Genomic DNA, 27,116 nt, shown 5'->3' on the forward strand with positions numbered 1-27,116 from the left:
GTCGTACTGCTCTTTGCTTCCCTCCTGCCAGTTCTTTCATTTATGACTGGTTTACTTCCCTTTCTATTGTGCTCTTTGAAACTTTTATTTAATCATAAATAAACTTTGTATATTTTCAGCTTCTCAGAATGTCATTTTTGCCTTCAATAAAACTTGTCTGTTTACTGAGGACCCTGTTTCCTCTATTTTCAGATAATGGCACATTTCACAATCTAATACCTGATGCTCCCTGGCTCCTGGTAACATGGCTCTATCCTCCACTGTAGTAAATTGCCACGCTCCACTGCCACATTCCAGACCTTGTCAAGGTCTTACTTCCACTATATCTGTTTTTACACCTTATTATCACTTCCCTAATCTCTCCCTGTTTTTCATATCAGACCTCTCTCTTGCCTTCTGCTTTTCCTTTCTTGCTAACTCTAAATTTATAAGCACTCTCAGCTTTTTTTTTTTTTTTAGTTTATTTGCTGCCTTCCTCCTCACATTATCTTTTGCCTATTCATTAAAATCATATATAAACAGAAGGGCTTGCATCTTACTGGACATATCTGCTTCCTTCAGAGCTTTGTGTTTTTGCTTATTCTTCCTCTTATCTCTGAAATAATTAGTTCCCCTATGTTTTCATTGCCATCTGCCTCATCAATACCTAAACCTTTTCCAAGAAAGTGGACAGATCATCAACTTCCGAAAACCTTTCTTAACCCCGCCCCAGGACAGAAATTGACTCCTTTCTCTGAATTCTTCGTAGTGCTTCAATCATATTTTGTGTGATACTTTAGATTCTACTTGTATCTTTATGTCCCTTTTCTTTAACCATCAAATTCTCTGAATGGTGACAATACTTTATCTCTGATTTTAAGCAAAGGGTGGATATTAATAAATATTGGATGAATATAGATGGACAAATGGACATTTGAATAATATGTATAATATTCATCTCATAATTTTTTAAAAGATTAAATTTGTTTAGTTCTTTTTTTCTTTTTTATTTATTTACTTTTTATTGTTTAAAGTATTACATATGTCTCCTTTTTCCCTGTTTAGTTCTTGTTGGAAGCCAAGCATTGTGTTAATGCTTTAATATATCTTTTTATCTTATCCTTAATAAAACCCTGAGAGGTATTATACTCATCTTACAGATAACCTGTTCAAGTTTCTTATTCATTTGTAACAATAATAATAAGTGGAGACATATGAATTTTATGCATGAGTCTGATTTTCTCCAAAGCTTCTATTTTTAATACCTATCTTATTTCTGCCTCTGATTTAACCTCAATAATAGCTATTTCCATTATTTATTAAGCCCTCAAATGATTGAGAGTAGCAGTATCATATTTAGAACATTCAAATGAATGTAAATTATAAATAAGTTATAAGATAACAAGTTAATACTAAATTCTGATGTATTAGTGGACAAGAAAATGATAGGACAATGTATTTGCATGTGATTGATTGCTCTGGAACTTTATAAAACTCTAACATTATAACAAAAATAAGATTATGTTGGTTTTTCAAGACATTAGCAATAGAGAGTAAAATAAATCTCAAAAGTGCAGAATAAAATTGCCTCAGATATTTTTTTTCTATTTTATCTTTTAGGATTTTGAATTGTGGGATGATGTAGGATTAAACATTCCAAAGCCTCCAGACTTATTGCAACTCTACCGAGATTTTGGAAATCATCAAGTGTCTGGAAAAGACCTTGTGGATGTTGCCAGTGGAGTAGAAGAAGATGAATTAGAGGCACTTACACCAGTTTTAGGCAACCTTCCTCCACCCCTTGAAACTCCTCAGACTGTAGAGGTGAGAGATACTAACTAGTCAAGTCCACAAAAAGTATTTAAAATGTGTAAAAGCTTACTATGAGATCTTGAGGTTCTTTTTTTCTCCTGTTTTGATTTTAGAACTCCTTACTAGTACAGAAATTAGAAGATAAAATTAGTTTATTAAATAGTGAGAAATGGTCTTTGATGGAACAAATCAGAAGACTTGAAAGGTTAGTACTTAATCATCATTTCTAAAAAATCCTAACTTTGTTATAATATAAGATTATATAAATATACAAAATAACATTTCAGTTGTCAGATATAATTTTTCACATTATAACTAGGGGCCCGGTGCACAAATTCATGCACGGGTGGGGTCCAGCCAGCCCACCGGGCCTGCCTGGGGGAGGGGCCACAGTCAGTTGGCCGGCCAGCCCCACCCCCTGATCGAACTCCTGGTCAAATTCCCGGTTGAACTCCCAGTTGAGGGGACAATTTGCGTATTAGCCTTTTATTATATAGGATGCTTTTGAAAGTCTTGTAATTGCTTTGTACATTTAATATGCCCTTTCCCCAAAAATAGTTATTAAACCAATGTAGTGATCTTATAATCAATTATGTCTTAGAAGCAAAGAATAAGATACTTTTTACTTCACCTGAATTCTGTCAATATCAATAAAATAACTCCTTCACATTAGTGTTATACACATCTCTCATTCATTATATCATTTAATTCTTATATTAATCCTATGGCTTAGATGGAATAATCCCTATTTTGCAAATGAAGAAGTTAAATGTTAATCCAGAGCAGTTTATAGGACATTTTATGCTTCTTTGGTAAAAGTTTATAGCTTTCAGGTATATGAAGCATCAGTATATATGCTGCAGAAAAGGTTAATCAATTACCAAATGATTTTATGTTATGTTACATTTTAACACATTAAACTCATTATGAGGTTTATGCTACTGCCAATGTTTTTGAAAGCACAATTGTTGTCTCATTATTTCTCTTTCTTTCTACAGTGAAATGCACTTTCTCAAAAATGAACACTTTGCTATCCCAGTAATTTGTGACTCTGTTCAACCTTCTTTGGATCAGTCTCTTCACAAAGACTCTGAGGACAGTGAACAGAAACCAGTTACAAATAGTTCAGACGAGGGGAAAAACAAGGATATCTATCCTTCTACATTAGATGAAGTTGATTCCACTATTCCTAAAGAGAATTTCCCAAACTCCTTACCGAGGAGAGAAAGAGAAGGAATGCCATCTTCTTCTTCATCAAGTAAAAACACAGTCCATTTTGATAAACCCAATAGGTTAGTATGCATCCTGTATCTTGAGATGTATCTTTTAGCTAGTTAGTACATTGACATACTAGAAAAGCTTCAGTTCTTATTTGAACTGCTTTTGCAGATCAGATGCATTAATTTTTACATTGGCATTAACACAGCAGAGTACATGTCACTAAAAGGGATATCACAAACTAATTACTAAGGTAAAGTATATTAAAGAGGCATAAAAGCATAAATAGGATAGGTTCTATTCTAGCTAAGTACTTAAACCCATAAATAGTATGTATGTTACTATGGTACTGCAAACACTTTATCCCATGTGTTTTACCTTTTCCCTATTCCTCAATCATTGTTAGACTCAGAAGAAGTTTTGGTACTGCATAGTTGCCTGTGATAAAGAGGGAATAGTTTTTGCTTCTAGTCCTTTTTCCTGTGTCTGCTTCCATTACTAATAGTGTATTATTAATAGTCTCTTACTTCATTTATTTAATTTTTATTAGGTTGCAGTGATTGAATTCAGATGGCAAAAGCATGGTCCTTACCCTTTATGATCATGTTTTCTAGTGAAGAAGACAAAATATAATTTAAAAATTGTTTAGATTATAATGTGAAAAAAAAATTTTAAAAAGGCCTATTTATTGAACTCTTTTTAAAATGTCAGGCACAGTTCTAAATGTTTTGTGTATGGTAACTTATTTAATCCTCACACATAGCCTATGCTACATTGTGAGCCACAAAGTCGTGCTTCCTCCTATTGAACAGAAGGATATTATACCCAGTATTGGGATATAATAGAAAAGCACAACTTATAGGTAGATACTCTTTATTAGTGAGAAGTGTTTGGTTGTTATTTTTTTTTTCTTTTAAATATATTTTTATTGATTTCAGAGAGAGAGGGAGAGGGATAGAAACATCAATGATGAGAATCATGGATTGGCTGCCTCCTACACGCCCCCTGCTGGGGATCGAGCCCACAATCGGAGTATGTACCCTGACTAGGAATCAAATCCTAACCTCCTGGTTCATAGGTCCATGCTCAACCACTGAGCCATGCCAGCCAGGCTGCTTGGTTTGTTTTTAAGCAAAGCTTTCCACTTATGAACCACAACTTTTTGTGTACCAACTAGGTATATTATTTCTTTAGATGTTATCAAGCTTACAGAGTTAAAATAGTGTGCATTTATTTTAATATGGGTAATATATAATCATAAAAAATATGTTCTGATACTCAACAATAATGGCATTTGTAGTAGTTCTTCAGTGTTAGTAATATTCTCATATATCTTCTTTGATGTTCAAAAGTTACTCTCTGGAGAAAGGTGATTGAGCATGTAAAGTACAAATCATAGTTATAATTTTACAAATACTACTACGTATGAAGACCAGTCTTTTTTTTTAGAAACATAAATAGGCAAATATTTTCAATTACAAAAAAAAAAACTTTAAAATATACCATGAATGTTGAATGAGGTTCTTCTTCCCTTACCTTAAATTTTACTTATTTTATTCTCTAACATTAAGGTTTATTGTTATCACCATATAAATCTGCAAAACTTAAATTCCTCTTGGCCACACACCAGATCAACCTTTGTATCCACTGTTTACCCTTCTGGGACCATCGAGAACTGGGGAGAAAAAAGTTCTCATTTTACGGTATTTTCTATAGTCATTCACCTGCTATATTACCTCAGGTTTGATCCACTAGCATTTATGTACTGTTCATTCACATACCATCAAGCTATTTTAAGATTAGCAGTTATTGCTGATTCCCTCTGCCCCTCTAGATAATTCTGCAGTGAGGTATCTTTCAAGTCATTGGTGGTTGAGAAGTCCATATAACATGTGTAGGGTAGGATTAACACAGTAATGGGAGTTATAACATGTTACTTTATCCTTAAATACCAGTGGTAACAATGTCCCCTTTTCATCCAATATTTTCTTCTAGGAAGTTATCTCCTGCTTTCCACCAAGCACTACTCTCTTTTTGTCGAATGTCAGCAGATAGTCGTTTAGGATCAGAGGTAATTTGCACCATATATTCTTTCTTTCTTTCTTTAAATATATATTTTTATTGATTTCAGAGAAGAAGGGAGAGGAATAGAGAGATAGAAACATCAATGATGAGAGGTAATCATTGATTGGCTGCCTCTTGCACGCGCCCCACTGGGGACCAAGCCCGCAACCCGTGCATACCCCCTTGACCAGAATTGAACCTGGGACCCTTCAGTCCGCAGACCGACGCTCTATCCACTGAGCCAAACCAGCTAAGGCTGCACCATATATTCTTGCAACTGTCTTAAAAACATTTGGATTTTCTTAGCATCTCATTCAAAAACAGCTGTGATAAGACTATTTCAAATGCAAATCTATTATTTAAAATAATGCTATAAGAAATAGTTCCTAAAATATTTAACTTTTAAAGAAGGTAGTTGATTATTTCTATTTTTTGGATTAAAGCTTTGTTTGTGTTAAAGTGATTTTTCCTATCTTTATACTTACCTCTCCTTTTCTAGCTGTTTTATGGTTGATTCCACTTGACCTCGTCTAGGCTTCTGTCCCACAATGTCATTGAGAATACAAAAGAGCTAGAGGGTGGGTTGGATTCGATTCTAGCAATCCTTAATGTAAGACTGGGTTAGCCTCCTTGGGCCTCCCCTTGCATGCAGCTTCATTATACAAACTGTCTCCTTAGGCAAAGATTATAGCTTTGTCAGCATCTTTTCAAGAACAAAAGAAAAACAAAAGAAGCTGCCCAGTCCTTTATTATCCCTGTTTGTTCCTAGAACTGAAGCATCTTTGTCTTCATCCTTGCTTCTTACTACTTTTTGATCTGTTCATGTTTATCTTGTTTAGGAATACAGTTGTTATTATTTACCATCATCAAAAGTTATAATTTTGGATGTGTGTTTGGAGCAGAGGTGACAAGGTTTAAAGCATGAACTTTAAGTACCATTATGCAAAGTTCTCCACTGTCATCATTTATCAATTCTTTTGGTTTTCTAGGTATCTCGGATTGCAGACAGTGAGCAAAGTGTCATGTTAATGCTGGGACGCTGCCTACCACACATTGTTCCTAACGTGCTATTAGCCAAGAGAGAGGTGAGACACATAAAAATATTTCATCCTAGAATTCTCATCATATTTTCCATTCTTTGTCATTTTGATGTTTAGTGTTATGTTTTTATTTTGTTAAAGTCTATTACTTGCAATCATATTCTTACTTTTGTGCATGCATCTCTGCTCCTAGAAAATGGTTTTACACCTCTGTCAGGTGAGTTCAGTAAAACTGCATGGTATTCATGTTTCAATTTTGCTTAAAGCATCATTAGCTTCTGCAACACTAACTATTACTGTAGGTCCATTTATATGCTGTGAAAGCTGTCCATTTTTTATATTACCAGTTAACTAATATATCTGTGCTATTGATATGATTGCTTGGTATGTCTACAGAAATAGACACTCTGTACTGAAAATTAACAGAGACTGAAAATGTATCTCTTTTCTTAAATGTACTTATAGTTACCCATTTATTGTCTTTGTTTGGCAATAACCACACTTGTCTTATGATGATGATAGGATAGTTATAATATTGACTACAATAACTTTGGAAAGTATCGTTTTTTGTTTTTCTTATAGCTAACCTGTTATTCACAAATGCTTTAAATATCCAAAATACAGTAGGAAGTATATTTTAGTATGCATAGGCTATGTTATGAGCCATAAGTACTGTAGAAAGTTGTCTTTACAGTTGTATTTAGCCATGAAAAGCTATTTGTAACCTCATTTAAATGACAGTAAATTATTTATTTGCGAACAAATTTATTTATTTGAATTATTAAGTTTATTAAATCAATGTCCAGTTTGTAAAATACTTTATAAAAAGGGGTTAGGAATATTTTAGAATGTACAATATAAGTTTCTTCTGTTGTCTTCTTAATGTTTACCACTGATTTCAATCATAATTCATGGGACCTACAGTATGATAGGTACACAATGCATTGGCAAAACCCATATAGAGCTTATCCTTATCAGTTCAGCACAAGAAATTTGTACTGATCCTCAAGAAAAGTTATCTGTAGAGCTTAAAAATTTTTTATTCCTATAGGTATTTTTCATTTAAAAAAGATAAATGGCTTTTCTTGCTGATGGTTTTATTTTACCTATAGTCATGAGATATTAATAAGCATGGAAGATTTTCTATGTCTTGAAGGATCAGTGTCCAATTTCAGATTGATTTGCAGTTCTGCCTGTCAAAATGCTGTTTGAGCTTATCCTTTTTCAGCTTGTAACATAATCCATGCAATGCATTAATGTTTGCATCCCTTTTCCGTGTTTTTTTAATGTAATCTTTAAAATATCACAGAAACCTAATTGTTATGAGATGCAGTATAAGCTTTTTTATTTTAATATTTTCCTTTTTTTATCATAAAAATACTTTATCACTAAAACCTGATTGTACTGCATGAAGTATTTATAAACTTGCATCATCAGTAATCAGATATATATAAATATATATAAAATATATGTGCACATACACATGTACAAACATATTTTATTTGTGGTATAATGTTTACTTTTATGGCTGATTTTGAGTTTTCTGTATTTAAAAAACATTTATGTACTTATAATTTCATGACGAATTGATCATTTATCTTTGTTTATTGAATTATTTGTACCTCATCCTATTGTATCAGAAAATTTACCATTTATAGTATACCAAAGTTTTATTCCCTCAAAATTAAATTGGTAAATAATGAAGTATAACTTGATTTGCTTTGAAGTCAATGCCTGGACATCAAAGGACAAAACTTTTATTTCACTTTATCCTTTGATATTGGATTATTTTTATTTAATATTTTACCTTAGTTCTTTAAATCTATATTTTCAAAAAGGTCTTGTGATTGATAGATTAAAATTTTGATTTCTAAAATTTTCTCAAGGTTTATATATTTTCTTATTAGTATAAGCCTTTTTATTGGTATGTAAATACAATTAAAATATTCTTCAGTAAACCGATTGGTCATAGTAATATCCTAGCTAATTAAATAAATAAAATAAAACTTAAAAACCTGTTTTGTTTTTAAGTTTTGACTAAGTTATATGTTCACATGGTTTAACATTATTTAAATATAATAAAGATATACAACAAAAACTATTCTTCTATCCCTGTGACCATCCCACATGCAATCAATTTTATGAGTTTCTGATATATTCTTACCAGTTTTTTGCCCATTTTTTAAATTGGATTGTCTTTGTTTAGGAGTTGTAAAATTTTTTACAATTTTTGATATTAAGCCCATATCACATATATGACTTGCAAATATTTTCTGCCATCCTATAGGATGTCTTTCACATTATTTTGTTGCGTATGTTTTTGGTATCAAGTCTAAGAATTTGTTGCCATATCTGAGGTTAAGAATATTTACCTGATTTTATGTTTTCTTCTGATAGTTTTATAGCTTTAGCTCTCATATTTAGATCATTGATCCATTTTGAGTTATTTTTTGTATATGAATAAGGCAGATGGTTCAACTTTATTATTTTCCAATGATTATCCAGTTGTCCCAACACCATTTGTTGAAGAGAAAATTGTTTCCCTACTTAATGGTCATGACACCTTTGATAAAAATCAGTTGGTTGTACATCTTTGGATTTATTTTTGGACTGTCCTGTTCCATTGGTCTTTAAGTTTATTCTTATGCCTGTACTACATTTTTATTTACTATTAGAGGCTCAGTGCATGAAATTCATGCATGGGCAAGGTCCCTAGTGGCTGCTGACCACCTGCCAGGGCCTCCCTTCATTCTGCGCTGCACCCTGTTGGTCAGTGCACGTCATAGCGAGTGATCGAACTCCCAGTGGGTCGAACTCCCAAGGGAACACTTTACATATTAGGCTTTTCGATAGATAGATAGATAGATAGATAGATAGATAGATAGATAGATAGATAGTTTTGTGGTAAGTTGTGAAATTGGGAGGTATGAGTCCTCCAACTTTGTTTTCTTTTTCAATATTGTTAAGTAATTTAAGGCCCCTTGCAGTTCCACCTGAATTTGGTACTCGGCTTTTATTTCTGCAGTAATGGTCACTGGAATTTCTATACGGATTGTACTAAATCTGTAGACCACTTTGGGAGTATGGCCATTCTAACAACATTAAGTGAACATGGTATTTTTTTCACTTTTTTATGTCTTTAATTACTTTTTTGCAACATTTTGTAGTTTTCAGTGCACAGGTTTTTTATATATATATTATTGATTTCAGAGAGAAAGGGAGAGGGAGAGAGAAATAGAAACATCAATGATAAGAGAGAATCATGGGTCAGCTGCCTCCTGCACAACTCCTGCTGGGGATGGAGCCCACAACATTGGCATGTGCCCTGTTTGGGAATTGAACTGTGACCTTCTGATTCAGAGGTCGATGCTCAGCCACTGAGCCACACTGGCCGAGCGTCAGCACACAAGATTTTCACTTAGTTAAATTCAATTCTAGGTATTTTATTCTTTTCCATGCTATTATAAATGGAATTGTTTCCTTAATTTCCTTTTCACCTTGCTTATTGCTGGTATATAGAAACAAAATTGATAATCTTATGTTGACTTGCAACTTAATTGAATTTCTTTATTAACTGTAGTAGGTTTTTTTTTGGTGGAGTCTGAGATTTTCTATATATAGAATCATGTTATCTGCAAATAGAGATAGTTGTGCTTTCTCCTTTCCAAAAACTCTTGCTTAATTGGTGTGGACTTCCAATTCAATGTTAAATAGCAGTGTTTTGAGAAAGCCGGTAGTTATAAAATAGATAAGGTTGGTCCATCTTCTTACCTGTCTTGTGTGTATGTGTGTGTGAATTTTAGAAGTAAATCACATGCTTTTTAGCAGTATCAGCTTTAAAGTCATCTAAGTATTTCACTTAGGCCTCCTAATGGTTGAGCCCTAGGAATTCTAGAAATTAATTATTCTAAGTATAGATATTTTAGCAGCCATTAAAGTGTAGAACTTTTCCAGAGGTGAGTCTTTTCTGTGTTCTTTATTTTTTCTGTACACCAACAATCTGACAAGTTTCATCTGAAAATCTAAGTCAGTATTTGATTTTAAATTATAATTTATTATTCCTTAATTCTTAGCCAAAGAATATATGGAAATTTTTAAAATAACAGCTATCTAAAATTTTTAACTGAAGCTTGAGTTGTAGGAAATAATTTTAGTAGAACCGTGACCATAATTCATTGGATTAATGTATTCCTCTTCTAGAACTGTGGAATGTTGCTTCTTGACTGTAATACTCAAAATGTTTCTCCTTGGCATCCTATCTAAATATAATATTTCCTTTTATATTTTATTCCTTTCAGACCTTGGAGCCTTTATCTTATTAACATTTCCTTGCTTTTTTTTAATGTTACATTTTGCTTGATCTCATTTCCTACTTTCTCCCTCAACATCTAATTACATTGTTGTAGTTCCTTGAAGATTCTTTGTTTTCTTCTGATTCTATAGTCTGAACATACATTAATCTTTATCAGACTAAGAAAGTTGAGTAAAAATATGCATAAAATCAAATCCAATGACATATAGTATCTCTAAAATGATTTCTTTATTATCATTAGAAGTTAATTCATTTTACTTGTGAAACCGAAAGGAGACTTAAAATGCTTGAAGCCTTTTCTATTTAATCTGTATAAAATTCCATGGGTAATCTAAGTTTTAAGGAATGCAAGGTTATTCATAAAGAGAACTAGCTTTGTCATTAAAATTGCAAAACTCAAAATAGTTAAAGCAAAAGTAATTTCCTTGAGTAAAGTACAAATTACTTAACCTTTTAGATTTATGAATTTTAAAAGTCTTAGAATTATCTTTTCTAAATGGTAATAAAGTATTGAAATACCTTCTACAGTATGATTACTACACTGATTTCCTCTCTAATGATCAGTAGGGGATTAATTTTATTTTTCACTTTAGTACACTTTTATTGAGTAATATCAAGTGCTAAAGCATATTTTAAAATATTTAAGATTCCTGTTGCCTGGAAATAATGGACACAGCAACTTTTTGTGTCAAGGAAAAATACCAAAGCCATGGGTATTTTTTTTTTTTTTTACCATGGCTTTTATTAACATGCACCATTAAATCAAATATGCTTAAGGATCTTTTCATGTGAAAAATTCTTACCCTTTATATATAACTAGAAGCCCGGTGCACGAAATTCGTGCACGGAGGGGTGTTGTCCCTCAGCCCAGCCTATACCCTCTCCAATCTGGGACCCCTGGAGGGATGTCCGACTCCCCGTTTAGGCCCGATCCCACTGGGATTGGACATCCCTCTCACAATCCAGGTACTGCTGGCTCCCAACTGCTTGCCTGCCTGCCTTCCTGATTGCCGCTAACCGATTCTGCCTGCCACCCTGATCACCCCCTAAACACTCCGCTGCTCCTAACGACTCCACTGCCAGCCTGGTTGATGCTTAACTGCTCCCCTGCCAGCCTGTTTGCCCCCAACTTCCCTCCTCTGCCGGCCTGGTCACCCCTAACTGCACTCTCCTGCAGGGTTGATCACCTCCAACTTGCCCTCCCTCGCAGGCCTGGTCCCTCTCCTCAACTGCCCTCCCTTGCAGGCCGGGTGCCTACCAACTGTCCTCTCCTGCTGGCCATCTGTAGTGGCCATCTTGTGTCCACATGGGGGCAGGATCTTTGACCACATGGGGGCAGCCATCTTGTGTGTTGCAGTGATGATCAATCTGCATATTACTCTTTTATTAGATAGGATAGAGGCCTGGTACCGGGGCGGGGGGGCAGCTGGTTTGCCCTGAAGGGTGTCCCGGATCAGGGTGGGGTTCCCTTGGGGCGTAGGGCGGCCTGAGCGAGGAGCCTGTGGTGGTTTGCAGGCCAGCCACGCCCCCTGGCAACCCAAGCGGAGGCCCTGGTATCTGGAATTTATTTTCCTTCTACAATTGAAACTTTGTAGCCTGGAGCGGAGCCAAGCCTGGGGCTCCCTCTGAGGCCGGCAGCCATTTCTGTGGCAGTTAATTCACCTTCTATAATTGAAACTTTGTAGCCTTAAGCGGAGGCTGGGCCCTGCCAGGGTGTGCGGAAAGCTTTGCTTCCCCTGTTGCCGCCGGCAACCCTGGCTTGCTCTCTCAAGCTCCGTTCTGCCGCCATTTCTGTTTGAATTTGTTTACCTTCTATAATTGAAACTTTGTAGCTTGAGTGGAGGCTTAGGCCTGCAACAGCTCGAGGAAAGCTTGGCTTCCTCTGTTACCTGGGAAACCTTGCTCTCTGTGGCTGTAGCCATCTTGATTGGGTTAATTTGCATACTTGCTCTGATTGGCTTGTGGGTGTGGCTTGTGAGTGTGTCTATGTTATGGTCAATTTGCATATTACCTTTTTATCAGGTAGGATATCTAACATTGCTGTATTCTCAATACATTTCTTTTATAGTTAATCATTTAGATGTTTTTTAAACCACTATCACCTTTTTTCGTGAAGGAAATTCATCTACCACTTTTTAAATCTTTTATTCATAATTATAAGGAAAGTTTTTTAAAACCACTACACTTCTTCAATTGGAGAGGTGATACCAAAGGGAGAATATTGATTCAAATGTATAAATTTATGAATAGTGTGAAAATGGAAAATACTGATTTAATAAATTCTGACGTGGATATATTCACACTTCAGAGGCTTGAAAAAGATTAATTCACAATCAGTAAATATGAGTATACTGCACAGCAGATATGTACTTACAGAATTATTTCAGGAGTGGTACAAATAGAAGTTGTAAATAAATAAATGAATGATAGAGAAATTAGGATAGCTGAAACCAGTCATAACTTAGCAATTAAACTCTCAGATGGCTGTATCAGAGACAGACCTCTCTTTTCACTTTTTTTCTACCTTCATGTACTGGACCTCTTGTCAGCTCTGTGTTCCTTTAAGAGAAGGAGACAATCTGACATTATTTATACACTGATGTAAAACTGCCCTACCCATTAATGTGCCACTATGTAGCCAATTCTTCCTGGCATAGAATAATAACCAAAAATTATTGACAGTGACTTCCCAATATGTTGTTAATTTTGCCTGCAAGAAATAAAAGGGGAGCATCGGCCTGCAGACTGAAGGTTCCCGGGTTCAATTCTGGTCAAGGGTACATGCTGGGTTGTGGGCTCGATCCCCACTAGGGGGCGTGCAGGAGGAAGCCAATCAATGATTCTCATCATTGATGTTTCTCTCTCTCTCCTTCTCCCTTCCTCTGTGAAATAAATAAAAATATATTTTTTGAAAAAGGAATGAACTCTGTTTTACATACTCACACTGTAAACCTACTTTTCCCTACTCTATATGTATAAATAATAGGAAAGTAGGAAGAAGAGTTAAGAAGAAGCAAGGAAACCCTCAGGAGAGACAGATCAGATGAGGGAAAGGACAAATAAAATTATTTAGGGCTTGCCGAAACCAGTTTGGCTCAGTGGATAGAGCGTCGGCCTGCTGACTCAAGGGTCCCAGGTTCGATTCCGGTTAAGGGCATGTACCTTGGTTGCGGGCACATCCCCAGTGGGGGTTGTGCAGGAGGCAGCTGATCGATGTTTCTCTCTCATCAATGTTTCTAACTCTCTTCCTCTCTCTTCCTCTCTGTAAAAAATCAATAAAATATATTTTTTTAAAAAACCAAAACCAAAACAAAAATTATTTAGGGCCTTGCTTGCTTGATATTTTATCCTTTTGTTAGTACCTTCTAGAATAACTAGTTTTTCATCCTTAAGGGTCTACTCTCAGTGGGATAAGCTGATGATACAATGTCTTAGTCCTGTCATTAGTATCATTGGCTATTAGCAGCCTAAATGGAATACTCTAAAGATTAGCATAGTTTTTGGAATTAGTGGTCTCCTACCCTAATATTTTATAAAGGTTGCTTATTTTCTCCTTCAAAATCATGACTACTCCATCAAGCATCATATTAAGCCTCTGATGAAAACATTACTTAACAATGTAGGATCCATATACATACTCTTCCATTCCCAGTGTAAAATTATTTTTTCCAATTATTTATTTCTTTGGCTTTTCAATTATCATATTTTCCAGCGTATAAGACGACTTTTTAACCCAGGAAAATCTTCTATACGCCCAGTCGTCTTATACACCGGAAAATACGGTATTCACTAATCTAAAACATACAGGCATGCTAAATAGAAAATGACAGAATAAATGTTTTAACTTCTCAGATTGATTCTTAGCTTTTCTTATCTATATCTTTGTACCTTCAATTTAAGATTTATACCAGGTAATTATAATTTTTAAATCCTATATAATAAAACCCTAATATGCAAATCAACTGAATGGCAGAACGACTGGTCGCTATGATGTGCACTGACCACCAGGGGGCAGACGCTCAACGCAGGAGCAGCCCTGTGGTTGTCAGTGCTCTCCCACAGGGGAAGCACTGCTCAGCCAGAAGCCGGGCTCATAGCTGGCGAGTGCAGCAGTGGTGGCGGGAACCTCTCCTGCCTCCATGGCAGCACTAAGGACCCCTCAGGGGTCCTGGACTGCGAGAGGGCACAGGCCAGGCTGAGGGACCTCTTCCCCGCCATTGCACAAATGTCATGTACCAGGCCACTAGTCTATAATAATATAAGCGCAATATGCAAATCGACTGAACAACCGAACAGCAGAATGACCGTCCAGACAACCTTCTAGATGACCATGCTATGACACCCACTGGCGCCAGGCCAGCAAGACGGGTGTGATGTGATTGGTCGGGGGCCTGGCCATCGCCCCATGATCGCCCTGCTGAGGGAAGCCCAGGCCACCGGCCAGCAGGGCAATCAATTGGGGGGCTCCACGATCACCCCAAAGAGGGAGGCCCAGGCCACCAAACAGTGGGCTGTGGCAGGTGGGTGGGGCCTCCCTCTGCAGGGTGCGATAGATCGCCCCAAAGAGGGAGGCCCAGGCTACCCCACGGCGGTGCTGTGGCAGGTGGTCAGGGCCTACCTCTTTGGGGCAATTGATCATGGGGCTACCAGACTATGAGAGGACGCAGGCTGGGCTGAGGGACCCTCCCTCCTACCATCACCCCCAGTGCACGAATGTCGTATACCGGGCCTCTAGTAATATATAAAAAGACTTTAGAAATAATGGAAAGGGACTTCTAGTCATAACTTTAAGTTTCAGTCTACACTAAAAAAATCACTTTTTTTTCCCCCATTGATTTCAGAGAGGAAGGGAGAGGGAAATATAGAAATATCAGTGATGAGAGAGAATCATGGATTTGTCTGCTTCCTGCATGCCCCGCACTGGGAATCGAGCACACAACTTGGGCATGTGCCCTGATCAGGGATCAAACCATGACCTCCTGGTTCATAGTTCAATGCTCAACCACTGGGCAACACTGGTTGGGCCATATCATCTGTTTCTAAAGGAGCATCTCCAAAATGGGAAGATCCTTCTCCTAAAGTGTAAACTTTTCTCCAGGGTATCATGCATTATTACATAGTGATCAATTCCTATTTTAAATCTGCTAATACTCTGGTGGGTAGGGAGGTCTATGGGAAAGAGAAATGGGAGTAGTAATAATTATTATATCATATTGATTTTTAAAAAATATTTGTAAAATATTGTTTTTATAACTTAGAGGTTTTCTCTCCAAAATATTTTATCACTTTTTGACTTTTATTCTCATTATATTTGAAAATTCCTTCCAAAATGAGAAACATTAATATCTTTTGAATACAGTTTATTTTTTTTTATTAATTTCTTTATTGATTAAGGTATCACATATTTGTCCTCATCCCCCCATTCCCATCCCACACCCCTCCCCACGCATGCCCCCTCCCCCCTGTTGTCCTTAACCACTGGTTAGGCTCATATGTATGCACACAAGTCCTTTGGTTGATCTCTGCCCTTTACCCCCACCCTCCCCTACCCTCTCTCTGAGGCCCGACAGTATGATCCATGCCTCCTTGTTTCTGGGTCTGTTCTTGTTCATCAGTCTATGTTGTTCATTATTTCCCCTAGATGAGTGAGATCATGTGTTATTAAAAATACACACTTTAGAAGTTTATTTTAATTAAAATATGAAACAACTTTAATTTTCTAATATTTACTTGGAGAAGAGAAACCTTTGTATATTACTTACCTACAAAATATTGAATTTACCTCTGCATATTGCATGTGCTACAAAAAAAATTATTTAAAATTTTTATTTCAACATAAAACATTTCTACTGATACTCTGTAGTAGTACTGAGAGCATTTAATAGCTGTGGAAATGTCTCTTTTTCTTTTCAATTAGCTACCAGTTTGGTGCTAAGGATACAAAATGATGAATTATATCTAATATTAAGACATTAAATTATACTTGTGTAAGTGGGAAGAGTTGTCTTTACTTTCTGTTATCTTTTTAAGTTTTAAAATATAGTTAACTTTTGCAAGTTTTGTTTAAAAATACTTTCAAATTTAAAATTACTTTATCAGACTGTAGTAAGATGGAATGTTATCTAGTAGTAGACCTTTGGGAAGAGTACAGGATAAGAAAACAAGGTTAGTTGAATCTTGAGAAACTTAATTACGTTGTGATCAGCACCTTCTGCACAACCAAAACATAAATATGTTCTATTGTTTTCTGTTGAATATTAACCTTACAAAATTGAAATTTTCTCTTTTGTATATTGATGTTTAGTCCACTTTAAATTTCCATTTAAGAATACTCTGGAGAAAAGAAAGAATATTCTGCACTGCATTTTCACTTTGACTTTTGCACCTTCATGTTCTTTAGGAGTTGATCCCCCTCATACTGTGTACAGCATGCCTGCATCCTGAGCCTAAAGAGAGAGATCAGCTTCTCCACATACTTTTCAATTTGATCAAGAGGCCAGATGATGAGCAAAGGTCGGTATGACGACTTGTTTTGGAAATAAATGTTGACTTATTAATTTCTTAATTTGGCATCAAAATTAGCCTTTTAATCTAAATGCCTTTTTTCTATTTTAAAAAATGGAGGAAACACTGACTCTATTCACAATGCTTTTCAGAGTTTTCACTCTTGTTATTCCAGTTACTCATGTTGAATTTGTACACTTTTGTGTTACTTACCTTTGGACTTCTACTTCAAATGTTTATTTGCCTTTATCTTTCACATTTGAATTCTAAGAATGCCTAAATATTCACTCCATGCCTCTTAATAGTTGTGCTTTACAAGAAATAAAATATCTACTATGTGAATCATTTGGCTCTCTGTAAACAAATAACTGTGTGGTTAAAGGGATACAGTGTTTTGTTTTGGTTTTGTTAGTCATGAGTCAGATGCCCTCAAACAGGAATGTAGCAGAGAAATAAGTTATACTTGAATATGGTGAGGGACAGAGACACACATCAAGGTGACTTTTCAGAAGAAAGGGGAATGGGATTTGATCAAGTAACCAGGATAGATGTCTACCTCAGAGAGTAAAACCTTTAAGTGCTAAGTGTGAATGTGAACAGAACATCCTTGTGGGTGGGTAAGTAAGCTAAGCACCAGTTGGATAAAATTTGGCAGTTGAAGAGTTTTTCTATTTTATAATTTCCTACTTTAATTTTGAAAGCATTTTGCTCATACTTTAATCCTCACCAGAGGATATGTTTATTGATTTTCAAGAGAGGAAGGGACAGAGACAGACAGACATCGATGTGAGAGGGAAACATTGCTCAGTTGCCTCTGGTTTGTACCCTAATCAGGGACTGAACCCACAACCTACGTAGTAACCTGACCAGAATCAAATGTGACCTTTCGGTGTACAGGATGATGTTCCAACCAACTGAGCCACACTGGCCAGGGCTCTATAAGTATATATCTCTTTCCCATTCTTTCCAAAATATGTATGAACAAGTAGAAAAACATGTCCTTTGTAGGATCCAGCCAGGATTAATCTATCCAGCATTCCTCACATGCTAGTCAAATAGAAATAAAGGAAATTAAATCACTGTGTCTGTATCATTCATTGCAAACTGAAAATTTTCTAAGGACAATTTGATGGTACTGTATGGGCAAATTAATATTATATTTTCTCCTTGAAAAATATTACTCCCTATCTTGGTAACTTAATAATTAAACATAATTTATTACATTGTCATTTTTAGATTTGTAAGGGCAAAGCCTCTACATCTATAGCCCATTTTCATACTCTACATGTAAAGCTAATTGCTGCCACCTGGTGGCCAAAAGTACCTTGGTTGAGATATGTTAGGAATTAAGCACCATTGTCCACACTTTAATCTTTCACCTTACAGAAAAATAATTATTTATGAAAATAGTCTAATTAATTGATTAACTACATATAATGCAAATAAGAAATTTAAAAAGCAACATTTTTAGGTTAGCATAATATATTTGACATATAATCAGTTATCTCTTCCTTACTTAACAAATCTCAGGCATCTTTGATCAGATCCTAAGAAAAACTTAATTTTATGCTCAGTAATGGTTCTTTGAGCCAATTCTTCATAGCAACCATAATTGACACCACATTTTTAGCTTTGTCAAAAACTAGGCAAACAGTCTCTGTCCTATGATTTCCACAAGTAGGAACAGCATTTTTGCCATCACAGGAGCCTGTTTCTAATGCTGTTAATAATCTGTAAGCCATCTGACCTTTTCTATTCTCAGCTATATTTCAGAGCTGTATTGACTTTTAGAATTTTGAATTTTCACTGTGCTAAGAAGTTTATTTTTAGGGCCTTAACATTTTTTCAACAAGTTTGTCCATCTAGTATAGCGATGGTGACTCAGGATTTAAAGTCAATGTATACTTCTTACAAGTGTTCAAAATGCTTACATTTCACCAAAGATTATCCTACCTAATAAAAGAGAAACATGCAAATTGACCGTACCTTCGCTATGCCCACAGCCAACCAGAGCGAACAAGATGGCGGTTAATTTGCATATGCAGGCGCTGAGCGGCCTGGGTCCGGGAAACATCCTCCGGGTCCGGGAAACATCCTCCGGACCCAGGCCTCTGCTAGCCTGTAGGCCCGCACTTAGGTCCTGAGCGGCAGGGGTCCCAGAACGCCCCCTGGTCACTCGAAGCCTATGGGTGCAGGCCCCAAGCCGCCTGGCAGGTGAGAACATCCCCAGCGGCTTGCAAAGGCTCGTGCACCAAGCGGCGGTTTGGGGCCACACCCCCATCCAGGCGCCCAGGACCGGGGGCTGGCTGCTGGCCTCTGGAGTGTGCTGAGACCTGGTGGCCACCACTGCGTGCTGCCCAGGGTCCCTGCATGCCCCAAGCCTGGGGCCCATGGTAGGGCTGGCTGCTGGCCTCTGGGGTGTGCCGAGACCCTGGCGGCCACCACTGCATGCTGCCCAGGGTCCCTGCATGCCCCCAGCCTGGGGCCCATGGTGGGGCTGGCTGCTGGCCTCGGGGCGTTTGGAGACGGGGATGTTCCCGCCCTGCCCCAGAGGCTTTCCAAGCTCCAGCACCAAGTGTCGGTTCGTGTCTACACCCCCAGCCCAGCACCCTCCACAGGGGGAGGGCTGCTGGCCTCTGGGGTATGCAGAGACCCCCGGCAGCCACCACTGGGTGGCAGGGACACGCCTCTAGCCCAGTGGTCACAATCCAGGGGCTGCATGAGCTGCAGAGGATACACCTTTTTAAAGAAATATTTTATTGATTTTTTTTTTACAGAGAAGAGGGGAGAGGGATAGACAGTTGGAAATATCAGTGAGAGAGAAACATCCATTAGCTGCCTCCTGCACACTCCCCACTGGGGATGTGCCTCCAACCCAGGTACATGCCCTTAACAGGAATCAAACCTGGGACCCTTCAGTCTGCAGGCCCACGGTCTATCTACTGAGCCAAACCAGTTTGAGAGTAAATACCTTTTCTGACAACTCATTGGCTAAGCTCCCTGTAGGCCGCCATTTGCAGTGTTCTTGGTAATTTGGATTATAAGAATCCAAGAAGGTGATCTAGGGTTTTTCCACCACACTCCTGGAGGAAAAAACGAAGTTCCCTTGAGGGGTCCCAGATTGAAGAGACTTCAGGCTGGGCTGAGGGACAACACCCCCACACACACACACCCCACACCCTGTGCACGAATTTCATGCACCGGGCCTCTAGTTTATTATAATTACCAAACAATTATGGAACATATGTGTATTCCTCCTCATTATTTTAAGACACTAGTGGGGAGAAAAAACAATTATCAGGTATTAGGAAATTTTCATTGGGGTGCAGGCAGCTCAAGTACTGTGTGTAAAGCTTGGTAATTTCTTTTTTCATTTTCCTTTTGTTCATTTTATTTGCCCTCCTAAAGTAGAAGGAAATAAAAAGCAAAGTTGAGAAATAGGCATAGAAGACAATGAAGTATATATATAACAATATGCTAAGTATCCCTCCGACCATCCAACCAGTCACTATGACACGCACTGGCCACCAGGGGGCAGACACTCAATGCAGGAGCTACCATGATGCACACAGGCCATTTAAAAAGAAATGGCACCATGACCTGGCACCCACAAAGCAACACTCAGCTTCCCCAAGTGGGACACAGGCCCTGCCACCATCCCATCCTGGAGCAACAGCCCACGAAATCACAGCTGACAGAGACCCCATGGCGCAAAATGTGGCCCACAGCCCAGCCCAGCCCGGAAACTGTGGCTGTGGGCACTGGGTAATGACGTCACGTAGCAACACCCAGCTTCCTCTCCCTAGCAACAGGCCATTTAATAATAAATGGCACTACAGACCTGGTGCCCACAAACCAACACTCAGCTTCCCCCAAGTGGAACACAGGCCCCGCCACCACCCCAGAGCGACACCCCACCAAATTGCAACCAATACTGCCAAAACCCCCTAGTGCAAAATGTGGCCCGCAGCCCAGCCCAGAAGCAGTCATTGTGGGCGCTGGGTAATGACGTCACATAACAATGCCCGACTTCCTCACCCCAGTGACTAGCCTTCTTGGAGTTTCTTCAACCCAGGAACACGACTTGCTTTATAGCCAGGTGCAAATATTTTACACTTGAACCAAATTTTGTAAAGTGTTTTCCCGTCCCTCATCTCATTTGATCCTCACAGAAGTCCTGGAGTAGGTAGATATGAGACTCAGTAGAATCCTATTTTCTTTTCATTAGCCAGAAAATGGAGATTTACAAAGTTTAGAAACTTGACCCAACTGAAAAGAAGTAAGAAATGATGGACCTTGAAAAGGACTTCAGGTTTTCTCACTGCACAGAATATAGTCAAACACTGCTGCAGTTAAATATTTTGCCCTTTGTTCTCCCTGCGTGATCTACAATAATAATCTGCTTTGTGTTGATATTTACTGCTGTGTTGCTGACAATTACCTGAAAGACAAGTTGGGGTGCTTCACTGGGCTGGAAAAAGTTTAGCTAAATCAGAAAGCAGGTCTAATTAAGCAAGTTTATTCTATAGCTATAAAAGGCTAAGTTGAGTCGCACATGTGCAATACATATAAAGCTCTCACTGGCGCCAATCACACGCGTGTATTTCATCTGTCATTGTTGATCGTGAATTTGGTTGACACTTCTATTATAGAGAAAGGGTGAATATCGATATTAAAATATTTCTTCTAATTAATTTCCTTTCAATGTGCTTGAATCCATGCACCGGGCCACTAGTATAAATATAAGTGCAAATCAGGTTATTACAAAGTTGTGGTGAGAAGAAGCTGCAATATATAATGAAGATATACTGGGTCAACAGTTCTCTCATTTTGTCCAGATGTTCTTTGTCATTAATTTCCTCAACATGGGAGTTATAGCTATTTTTGTTAAACTAAATAGAAATTTAAAGTCATTCTCCTGTTTGTGTTAAATTGATGTTTTTGAGAAACAGCAGTGAGCAATGTTTGGGCTTAATGTGCTGATTTTAAAGTTAATGTGAATTAAACATTCTATTTTGGTTTTCCGCAAAGTTGGATACTTTAAGCATCTATTTAAATCCTACTTTTTTCCCCTATCAGGTTTTACATTTTTGGAGTCTTAGACAATCAAAAGTGAAAAAACTGCCAATTCTTCACTTAAAGTCATTTTAAAATGGAACTTCATTCTAAAAGAGAAAAATCTTATTTAAAGTTTTATACTCTTTAAGTTCAAGTTATTTATATACTACTAGAGGCCCAGTGCATGATTGAATCATGCACGTGTAGGGTCCCCTACACGCTTTCGCTTTTGATCACGGGGAGCTGGGTGCCTGTCCGCTGGTGCACCAGGTGCCAGAGGCTTTTGAAAGGCCTGGTGCCTGAGCGGACAGGCACCCAGCTCCCATGCTTTCCCTTTCAATCGCTGGTGCACCAAGCCTGAGCGGACAGGCACCCAGCTCCCACACTTTCGCTTTCGATCGCTGGTGCACCACGCCTTTCAGAAGCCTCCGGCGCCGCGGAGGCTTCTGAAAGGCCTGGTGCCTGAGTGGACAGGCACCCAACTCCCACGCTTTTGCTTTTGATTGTGGGGAGCTGGGTGCCTGTCCGCTGATGCACCAGGCCTTTCAAAAGCCTCCAGCGCCGCGGAGGCTTCTGAAAGGCCTGGTGCCTGAGTGGACAGGCACCCAGCTCCCACGCTTTCCTTTTGATCGCTGGTGCACCAGGCCTTTCAAAAGCCTCCGCCACGCTGGAGGCTTCTGAAAGGCCTGGTGCCTGAGTGGACAGGCACCCAGCTCCCACGCTTTCCTTTCGATCGCTGGTGCACCAGGCCTTTCAGAAGCCTCTGGCATGGCGGAGGCTTCTGAAAGGCCTGCTGCCTGAGCGGACAGGCACCCACATCCCACACTTTTGCTTTCGATTGCGGGGGAGCTGAGTGCCTGCTGCCTGAGCGGACAGGCACTCAGCTCCCCTGCTTTTGATGGTCCGCACCGCGGGACGTCAGCTCGCTGCCCCAGAGGCCCCTTCTGTGCCGCAGCACAGCCATGGCGCAGACGCTGAGCTCGTGCCACTGCTGGCGACGCAGCTCAGTGTCCCGCCAGCCCAATCAGCTACCCCGGCCACCCCGAGTCCCGCCCCCCCCCCCCGCGCCTCCTGGCCAATCATGGGCATAGCGAAGGTATGGTCAATTTGCATATTTGTCTATTATTAGGTAGGATTCTGTAAAAAAATTACCCCAAAAGAAAGTAGTTTCAAATAAACTCATTTTTATAATATAACTTTGCAAGTCAGTTAATTTGGGTTCTCTGCTTCAGGGTCTCTTATAAAGCTGTAATCAAGGTATTGGCTGGAGTTATAGTCATCTCAAGTCTTAACTGGGGAAGGATTTGCTTCTAAGCTCACTCACATGATTGGCTGTTGGCAGGATTCAGTTTCTCATGGATTTTTAGACTGAGAGTCTCAGTTCCTCACTGGTTTTTGGTGAAAGGCTGCCTTCAATTCCTTGCCACAAAGGCCTCCAAATGGCAGCATACTTCATCAAAGCATGCCATGCAAGAAGGTAGCTAAGACACACACCAGATGGACACCATAGACTTTTGTAACCTAATCTCAGGAATCATATCTATCACTTTGGCCATTGTTCTTTCCATTAAAAGCAAATCCTTAAGTACAGTCTGCAACTCAAGGAGATTGGGATTATACAAGGACGTGGATGTCGGGAGATGGACATCATCGGGAGCCATGTCAGAAGCTGTCTTCCAGTTATCTTTGGTGCAGTACCAAAAATTCTGGTTAGATAAATACCATTTTATTAATATGAATACATAGTTTTTATTATAGAAATACTGGGGGAACAATCACTGATAGTTTTAGTGGCTAAAAACTGAAGTTCAGTAGGAGCTGAAGCATTGGACATACTAGAATACTCGCAGAATGCATATGTAGGAAGTTAATTTAGGAGGTTATGAGTTTCAGCTTCACACCAATAGAGAACCCTTCACAACATGTCTCACAGATGGTGTGGCCATTGGAAGGGGCACACATCTTAAGGAACTCACTCTTGGTGGAGTCTAGTCCATTGTTGGAAATGTCTATTTTGATTATACAAAATATTGTACTTCATGTGAATTATAGAGCTGACTTGTTTTTACCCTTAGTCCTAGTTGTACTTTCTAAAGAAAAACGTTTCTATTTATTTGTATTATTTTCAGGCAAATGATACTGACGGGTTGTGTGGCATTTGCACGTCATGTTGGACCAACGCGTGTAGAAGCTGAACTTTTACCACAGTGTTGGGAACAGGTAAATCTATTGGGTTTTCCCTAAGAGGTTTGGCTTAGTGGCTAGGGCATCAGCCTGCCGCCTAAAAGGTCCCAGGTTTGATTCCGGTCAAGGGCACATGCCCGGGTTGTGGGCTCAATCCCCAGTAGGGGGCATGCAGGAGGCAGCCAATCGGTTCTCTCTCATCATTGATGTTTCTATCTCTCTCTCCCTCACCCTTCCTCTCCAAAATCAATGAAAATATATTTTAAAATAATAATAGTACCTATTGGGTTTTTCTCTAGCTATTGTATTCTAGTTTATCATAAATGTTCATATCTTCTTTTTTAAATGCCATTAGGAAATATGTGGGACATGAATTGTGCTGCTATTTGTATAACCCAACGCTGTGATTTAATAGTGCTTAAGAATGCTCTGGGGTGCTTCGCAATATTCATTCTCCCACCAAATATTTAAGGAACAATAGTTTCAGGGCCAGGTACTGTTGTGGTGCTTAGGGATACAATGGGGAAATAAACACAAAGACATTGTTGTGGTAAAGATAAGAGTAAACAAATCAATGATATAATGTTTTATAGTGTTACTAGAGGCCCGGTGCATGAAAATTCATGCACTGGAGGGAGGGGGTCCCTCAGCCCAGCCAGCCCCCTCTCACTGTCCAGGAGCCCTCAGGAGCAGGAGGCTACCCGGCGATCAGGGGAAGGCGATGCCCCCATCACACCTCTTCTGCTGCCACTGCCGGCAGTGCAAGCCTCAGCCGGCCCTGGTTACCTGAGCCTTGGACGGCCCTGGGTGGCTGGGCAGCCGCCATCTGAGGCTTGCCTGTGCCTCGGGCTGGCCCTGGGTAGCTGGGCAGCCACCATCTAAGGCTTGCCTGCGCCTCGGGCCAGCCCTGAGTGGCTGGGGGCTGAGGGGACTGGGGGACTCCAGAGGTAGGCGTGCGCCTGCCGCCCTGGCGGGGCTGAGGGGACTGGGTGCTGCCATCCTGTGGCTGTGGGCGCTGCCATCTTTGAGGGCTTGGCAGCCAATTAGCATATTCCCTCCTTATTGGCTGTGGGCACTGCCATCTTTGTTAGGGTGTGACGGTCAAATAGCATATTCCCTCTTTATTAGATAGGATAAGCTATCCTATATAATTAAAGGCTAATATGCAAATCAACCGAACAGCGGGATGACCAGTCACTATGATGCGCACTGACCACCAGGAGGCAGACGCTCAACACAGGAACTGCCCCCTGGTGGCCAGTGTGCTCCCATAGGGAGAGTGCTGCTCAGCCAGAAGCTGGGCTCACGGTTAGTGAGCGCAGTGGCGGTGGCAGGAGCCTTTTCTGCCTCTGCGGAAGCACTAAGGATGTCCAACTGACGGCTTAGGCCCACTCCCCACGAGGGCTCCCAGACTGTGAGAGGGCGCAGGCCGGGCCGAGGGACCTCCTACTCCCCTCTTCCCTCCGTTCATGAATGTTGTATACTGGGTCTCTAATCCTACATAATAGAAGGGTAATATGTAAATTACCATTACTCTGCTATGCCCACGATTAGGCCAGCGGGAGGCGCAGGGGGCGGGACTCGGGGTGGCCGAGGTGGCCTATTGGACCGGCGGGACGCTGAGCTCGCATCGCCAGCGGTGGCTCGAGTTCAGCGTCTGCGCCATGGCTGTGCTGTGGCACAGAAGGGGCCTCTGGGGCAGCGAGCCCACGTTCTGCTGCGGACCATCAAAAGCGGGGAGCGAAAGTGGGGGAGCTGGCTGTCTGTCCTCTCCGGCACCAGCAGACAGACAGACAGCTCCCCCGTGATCGAAAGCGGGGAGCTGTGTGTCCGCTCCAGCACCAGCAGACCTCCTCATCAAAAGCGGGGAGCAGGCTGCTAGCAGTGTCCGTGGAGCGTGCTAGGCTTTGCGGGGCAGTGGATATGACTTGGATGGCAGGTTAGGCCTAGGGGATCCTACACGTGCATGATTTAATCATGCACTGGGCCTCTAGTAAAGAAAATAAAGCAGGATAAGGTCTAGGGAGCGATGGGGAATGCTATTTTAGAAAGGGTAGTCAGAGAAGAAATCTCTGAGGAAGTGATGTTTAGGCAAGGATCTGAATTAAGTGATACTACAAATACAAAAGCCTTGAGATGGGTGTGTACCTGATAAGCTCAAGGGAGAGCAAGAAGGTATGTGTGTATGTTTGTGGGTGGATGGTAGGTAGGTAGGTAAGTAGGTAGGTAGGTAACAAATAATATCTTGTGTATATTTATAGTTATATGTTATATAGAGAATATAAAGTGTAAACCTTTGATGTAGGAGATTTTAGTGTTTATAATTCAACTCACTATTTATGAACAATACTTACGGTTTTATATTGAATTTTAATATTCCAGTTCTCTGTAGAACTCAGTATCTTGACTTTCTAGACTTGAAGTTTAGGTAATTAAGTAGCTTATTTTTCCAACTTAAAATGATGGATTTCTTACTTACTTATTCATAATAGTATGGTCACTTATTCTTAAAAAATATTGGTCTCTGGAGTATCACTAAAGCATATAGTCTTTTAGAATTCTGTTCCAATTTCTCTTAGTATTTCTTTTTCTTTTTAAAATGTCATGGAGTTATATCTGGAAGTGAACATTATGCATAGTCATTTTTTATGTCATCTATAGATTATAGTACATAGTAATTTAGAGTGAGACTTGAATAATTACTGAGAATCAAATTAACTTGGAAACACACATAATTCTGGACAATTATTCATTTACAATTTTTTCACTTTTTAAGTTTTATCGAAGTATAATTCATATACTGTATAATTTACCCATTCTACGTGTACAATACAGTGGTTTTTAAGTATATTCACAGAATTATACAACTACCACCACAATAAATCTTAGAACAATTTTATCGCCTCAAATATAATCCCCAACCCCTCAAACTTAGTTCTAATAGT

At 39.3% G+C, this 27,116-nt stretch overlaps 1 protein-coding gene across 3 annotated transcripts in view; it reads left to right on the forward strand.

Moving 5' to 3' along the window:
• RELCH (RAB11 binding and LisH domain, coiled-coil and HEAT repeat containing) overlaps positions 1-27,116 on the forward strand; it is a 104,425-nt gene that overhangs the window by 27,433 nt on the left and 49,876 nt on the right. For all 3 annotated transcript variants that reach the window (XM_008149583.3, XM_008149582.3, XM_054723714.1), the window contains exons 6-12: positions 1,600-1,803; positions 1,905-1,996; positions 2,790-3,083; positions 5,005-5,080; positions 6,063-6,158; positions 16,826-16,938; positions 24,117-24,207. In XM_008149583.3, the coding sequence (XP_008147805.2) occupies positions 1,600-1,803; positions 1,905-1,996; positions 2,790-3,083; positions 5,005-5,080; positions 6,063-6,158; positions 16,826-16,938; positions 24,117-24,207 (966 nt within the window). The remainder of the gene's footprint in view (positions 1-1,599; positions 1,804-1,904; positions 1,997-2,789; positions 3,084-5,004; positions 5,081-6,062; positions 6,159-16,825; positions 16,939-24,116; positions 24,208-27,116) is intronic.

This window comes from Eptesicus fuscus, chromosome 12, assembly GCF_027574615.1.
Source record: "Eptesicus fuscus isolate TK198812 chromosome 12, DD_ASM_mEF_20220401, whole genome shotgun sequence".
Lineage (NCBI taxonomy): Eukaryota > Metazoa > Chordata > Mammalia > Chiroptera > Vespertilionidae > Eptesicus > Eptesicus fuscus.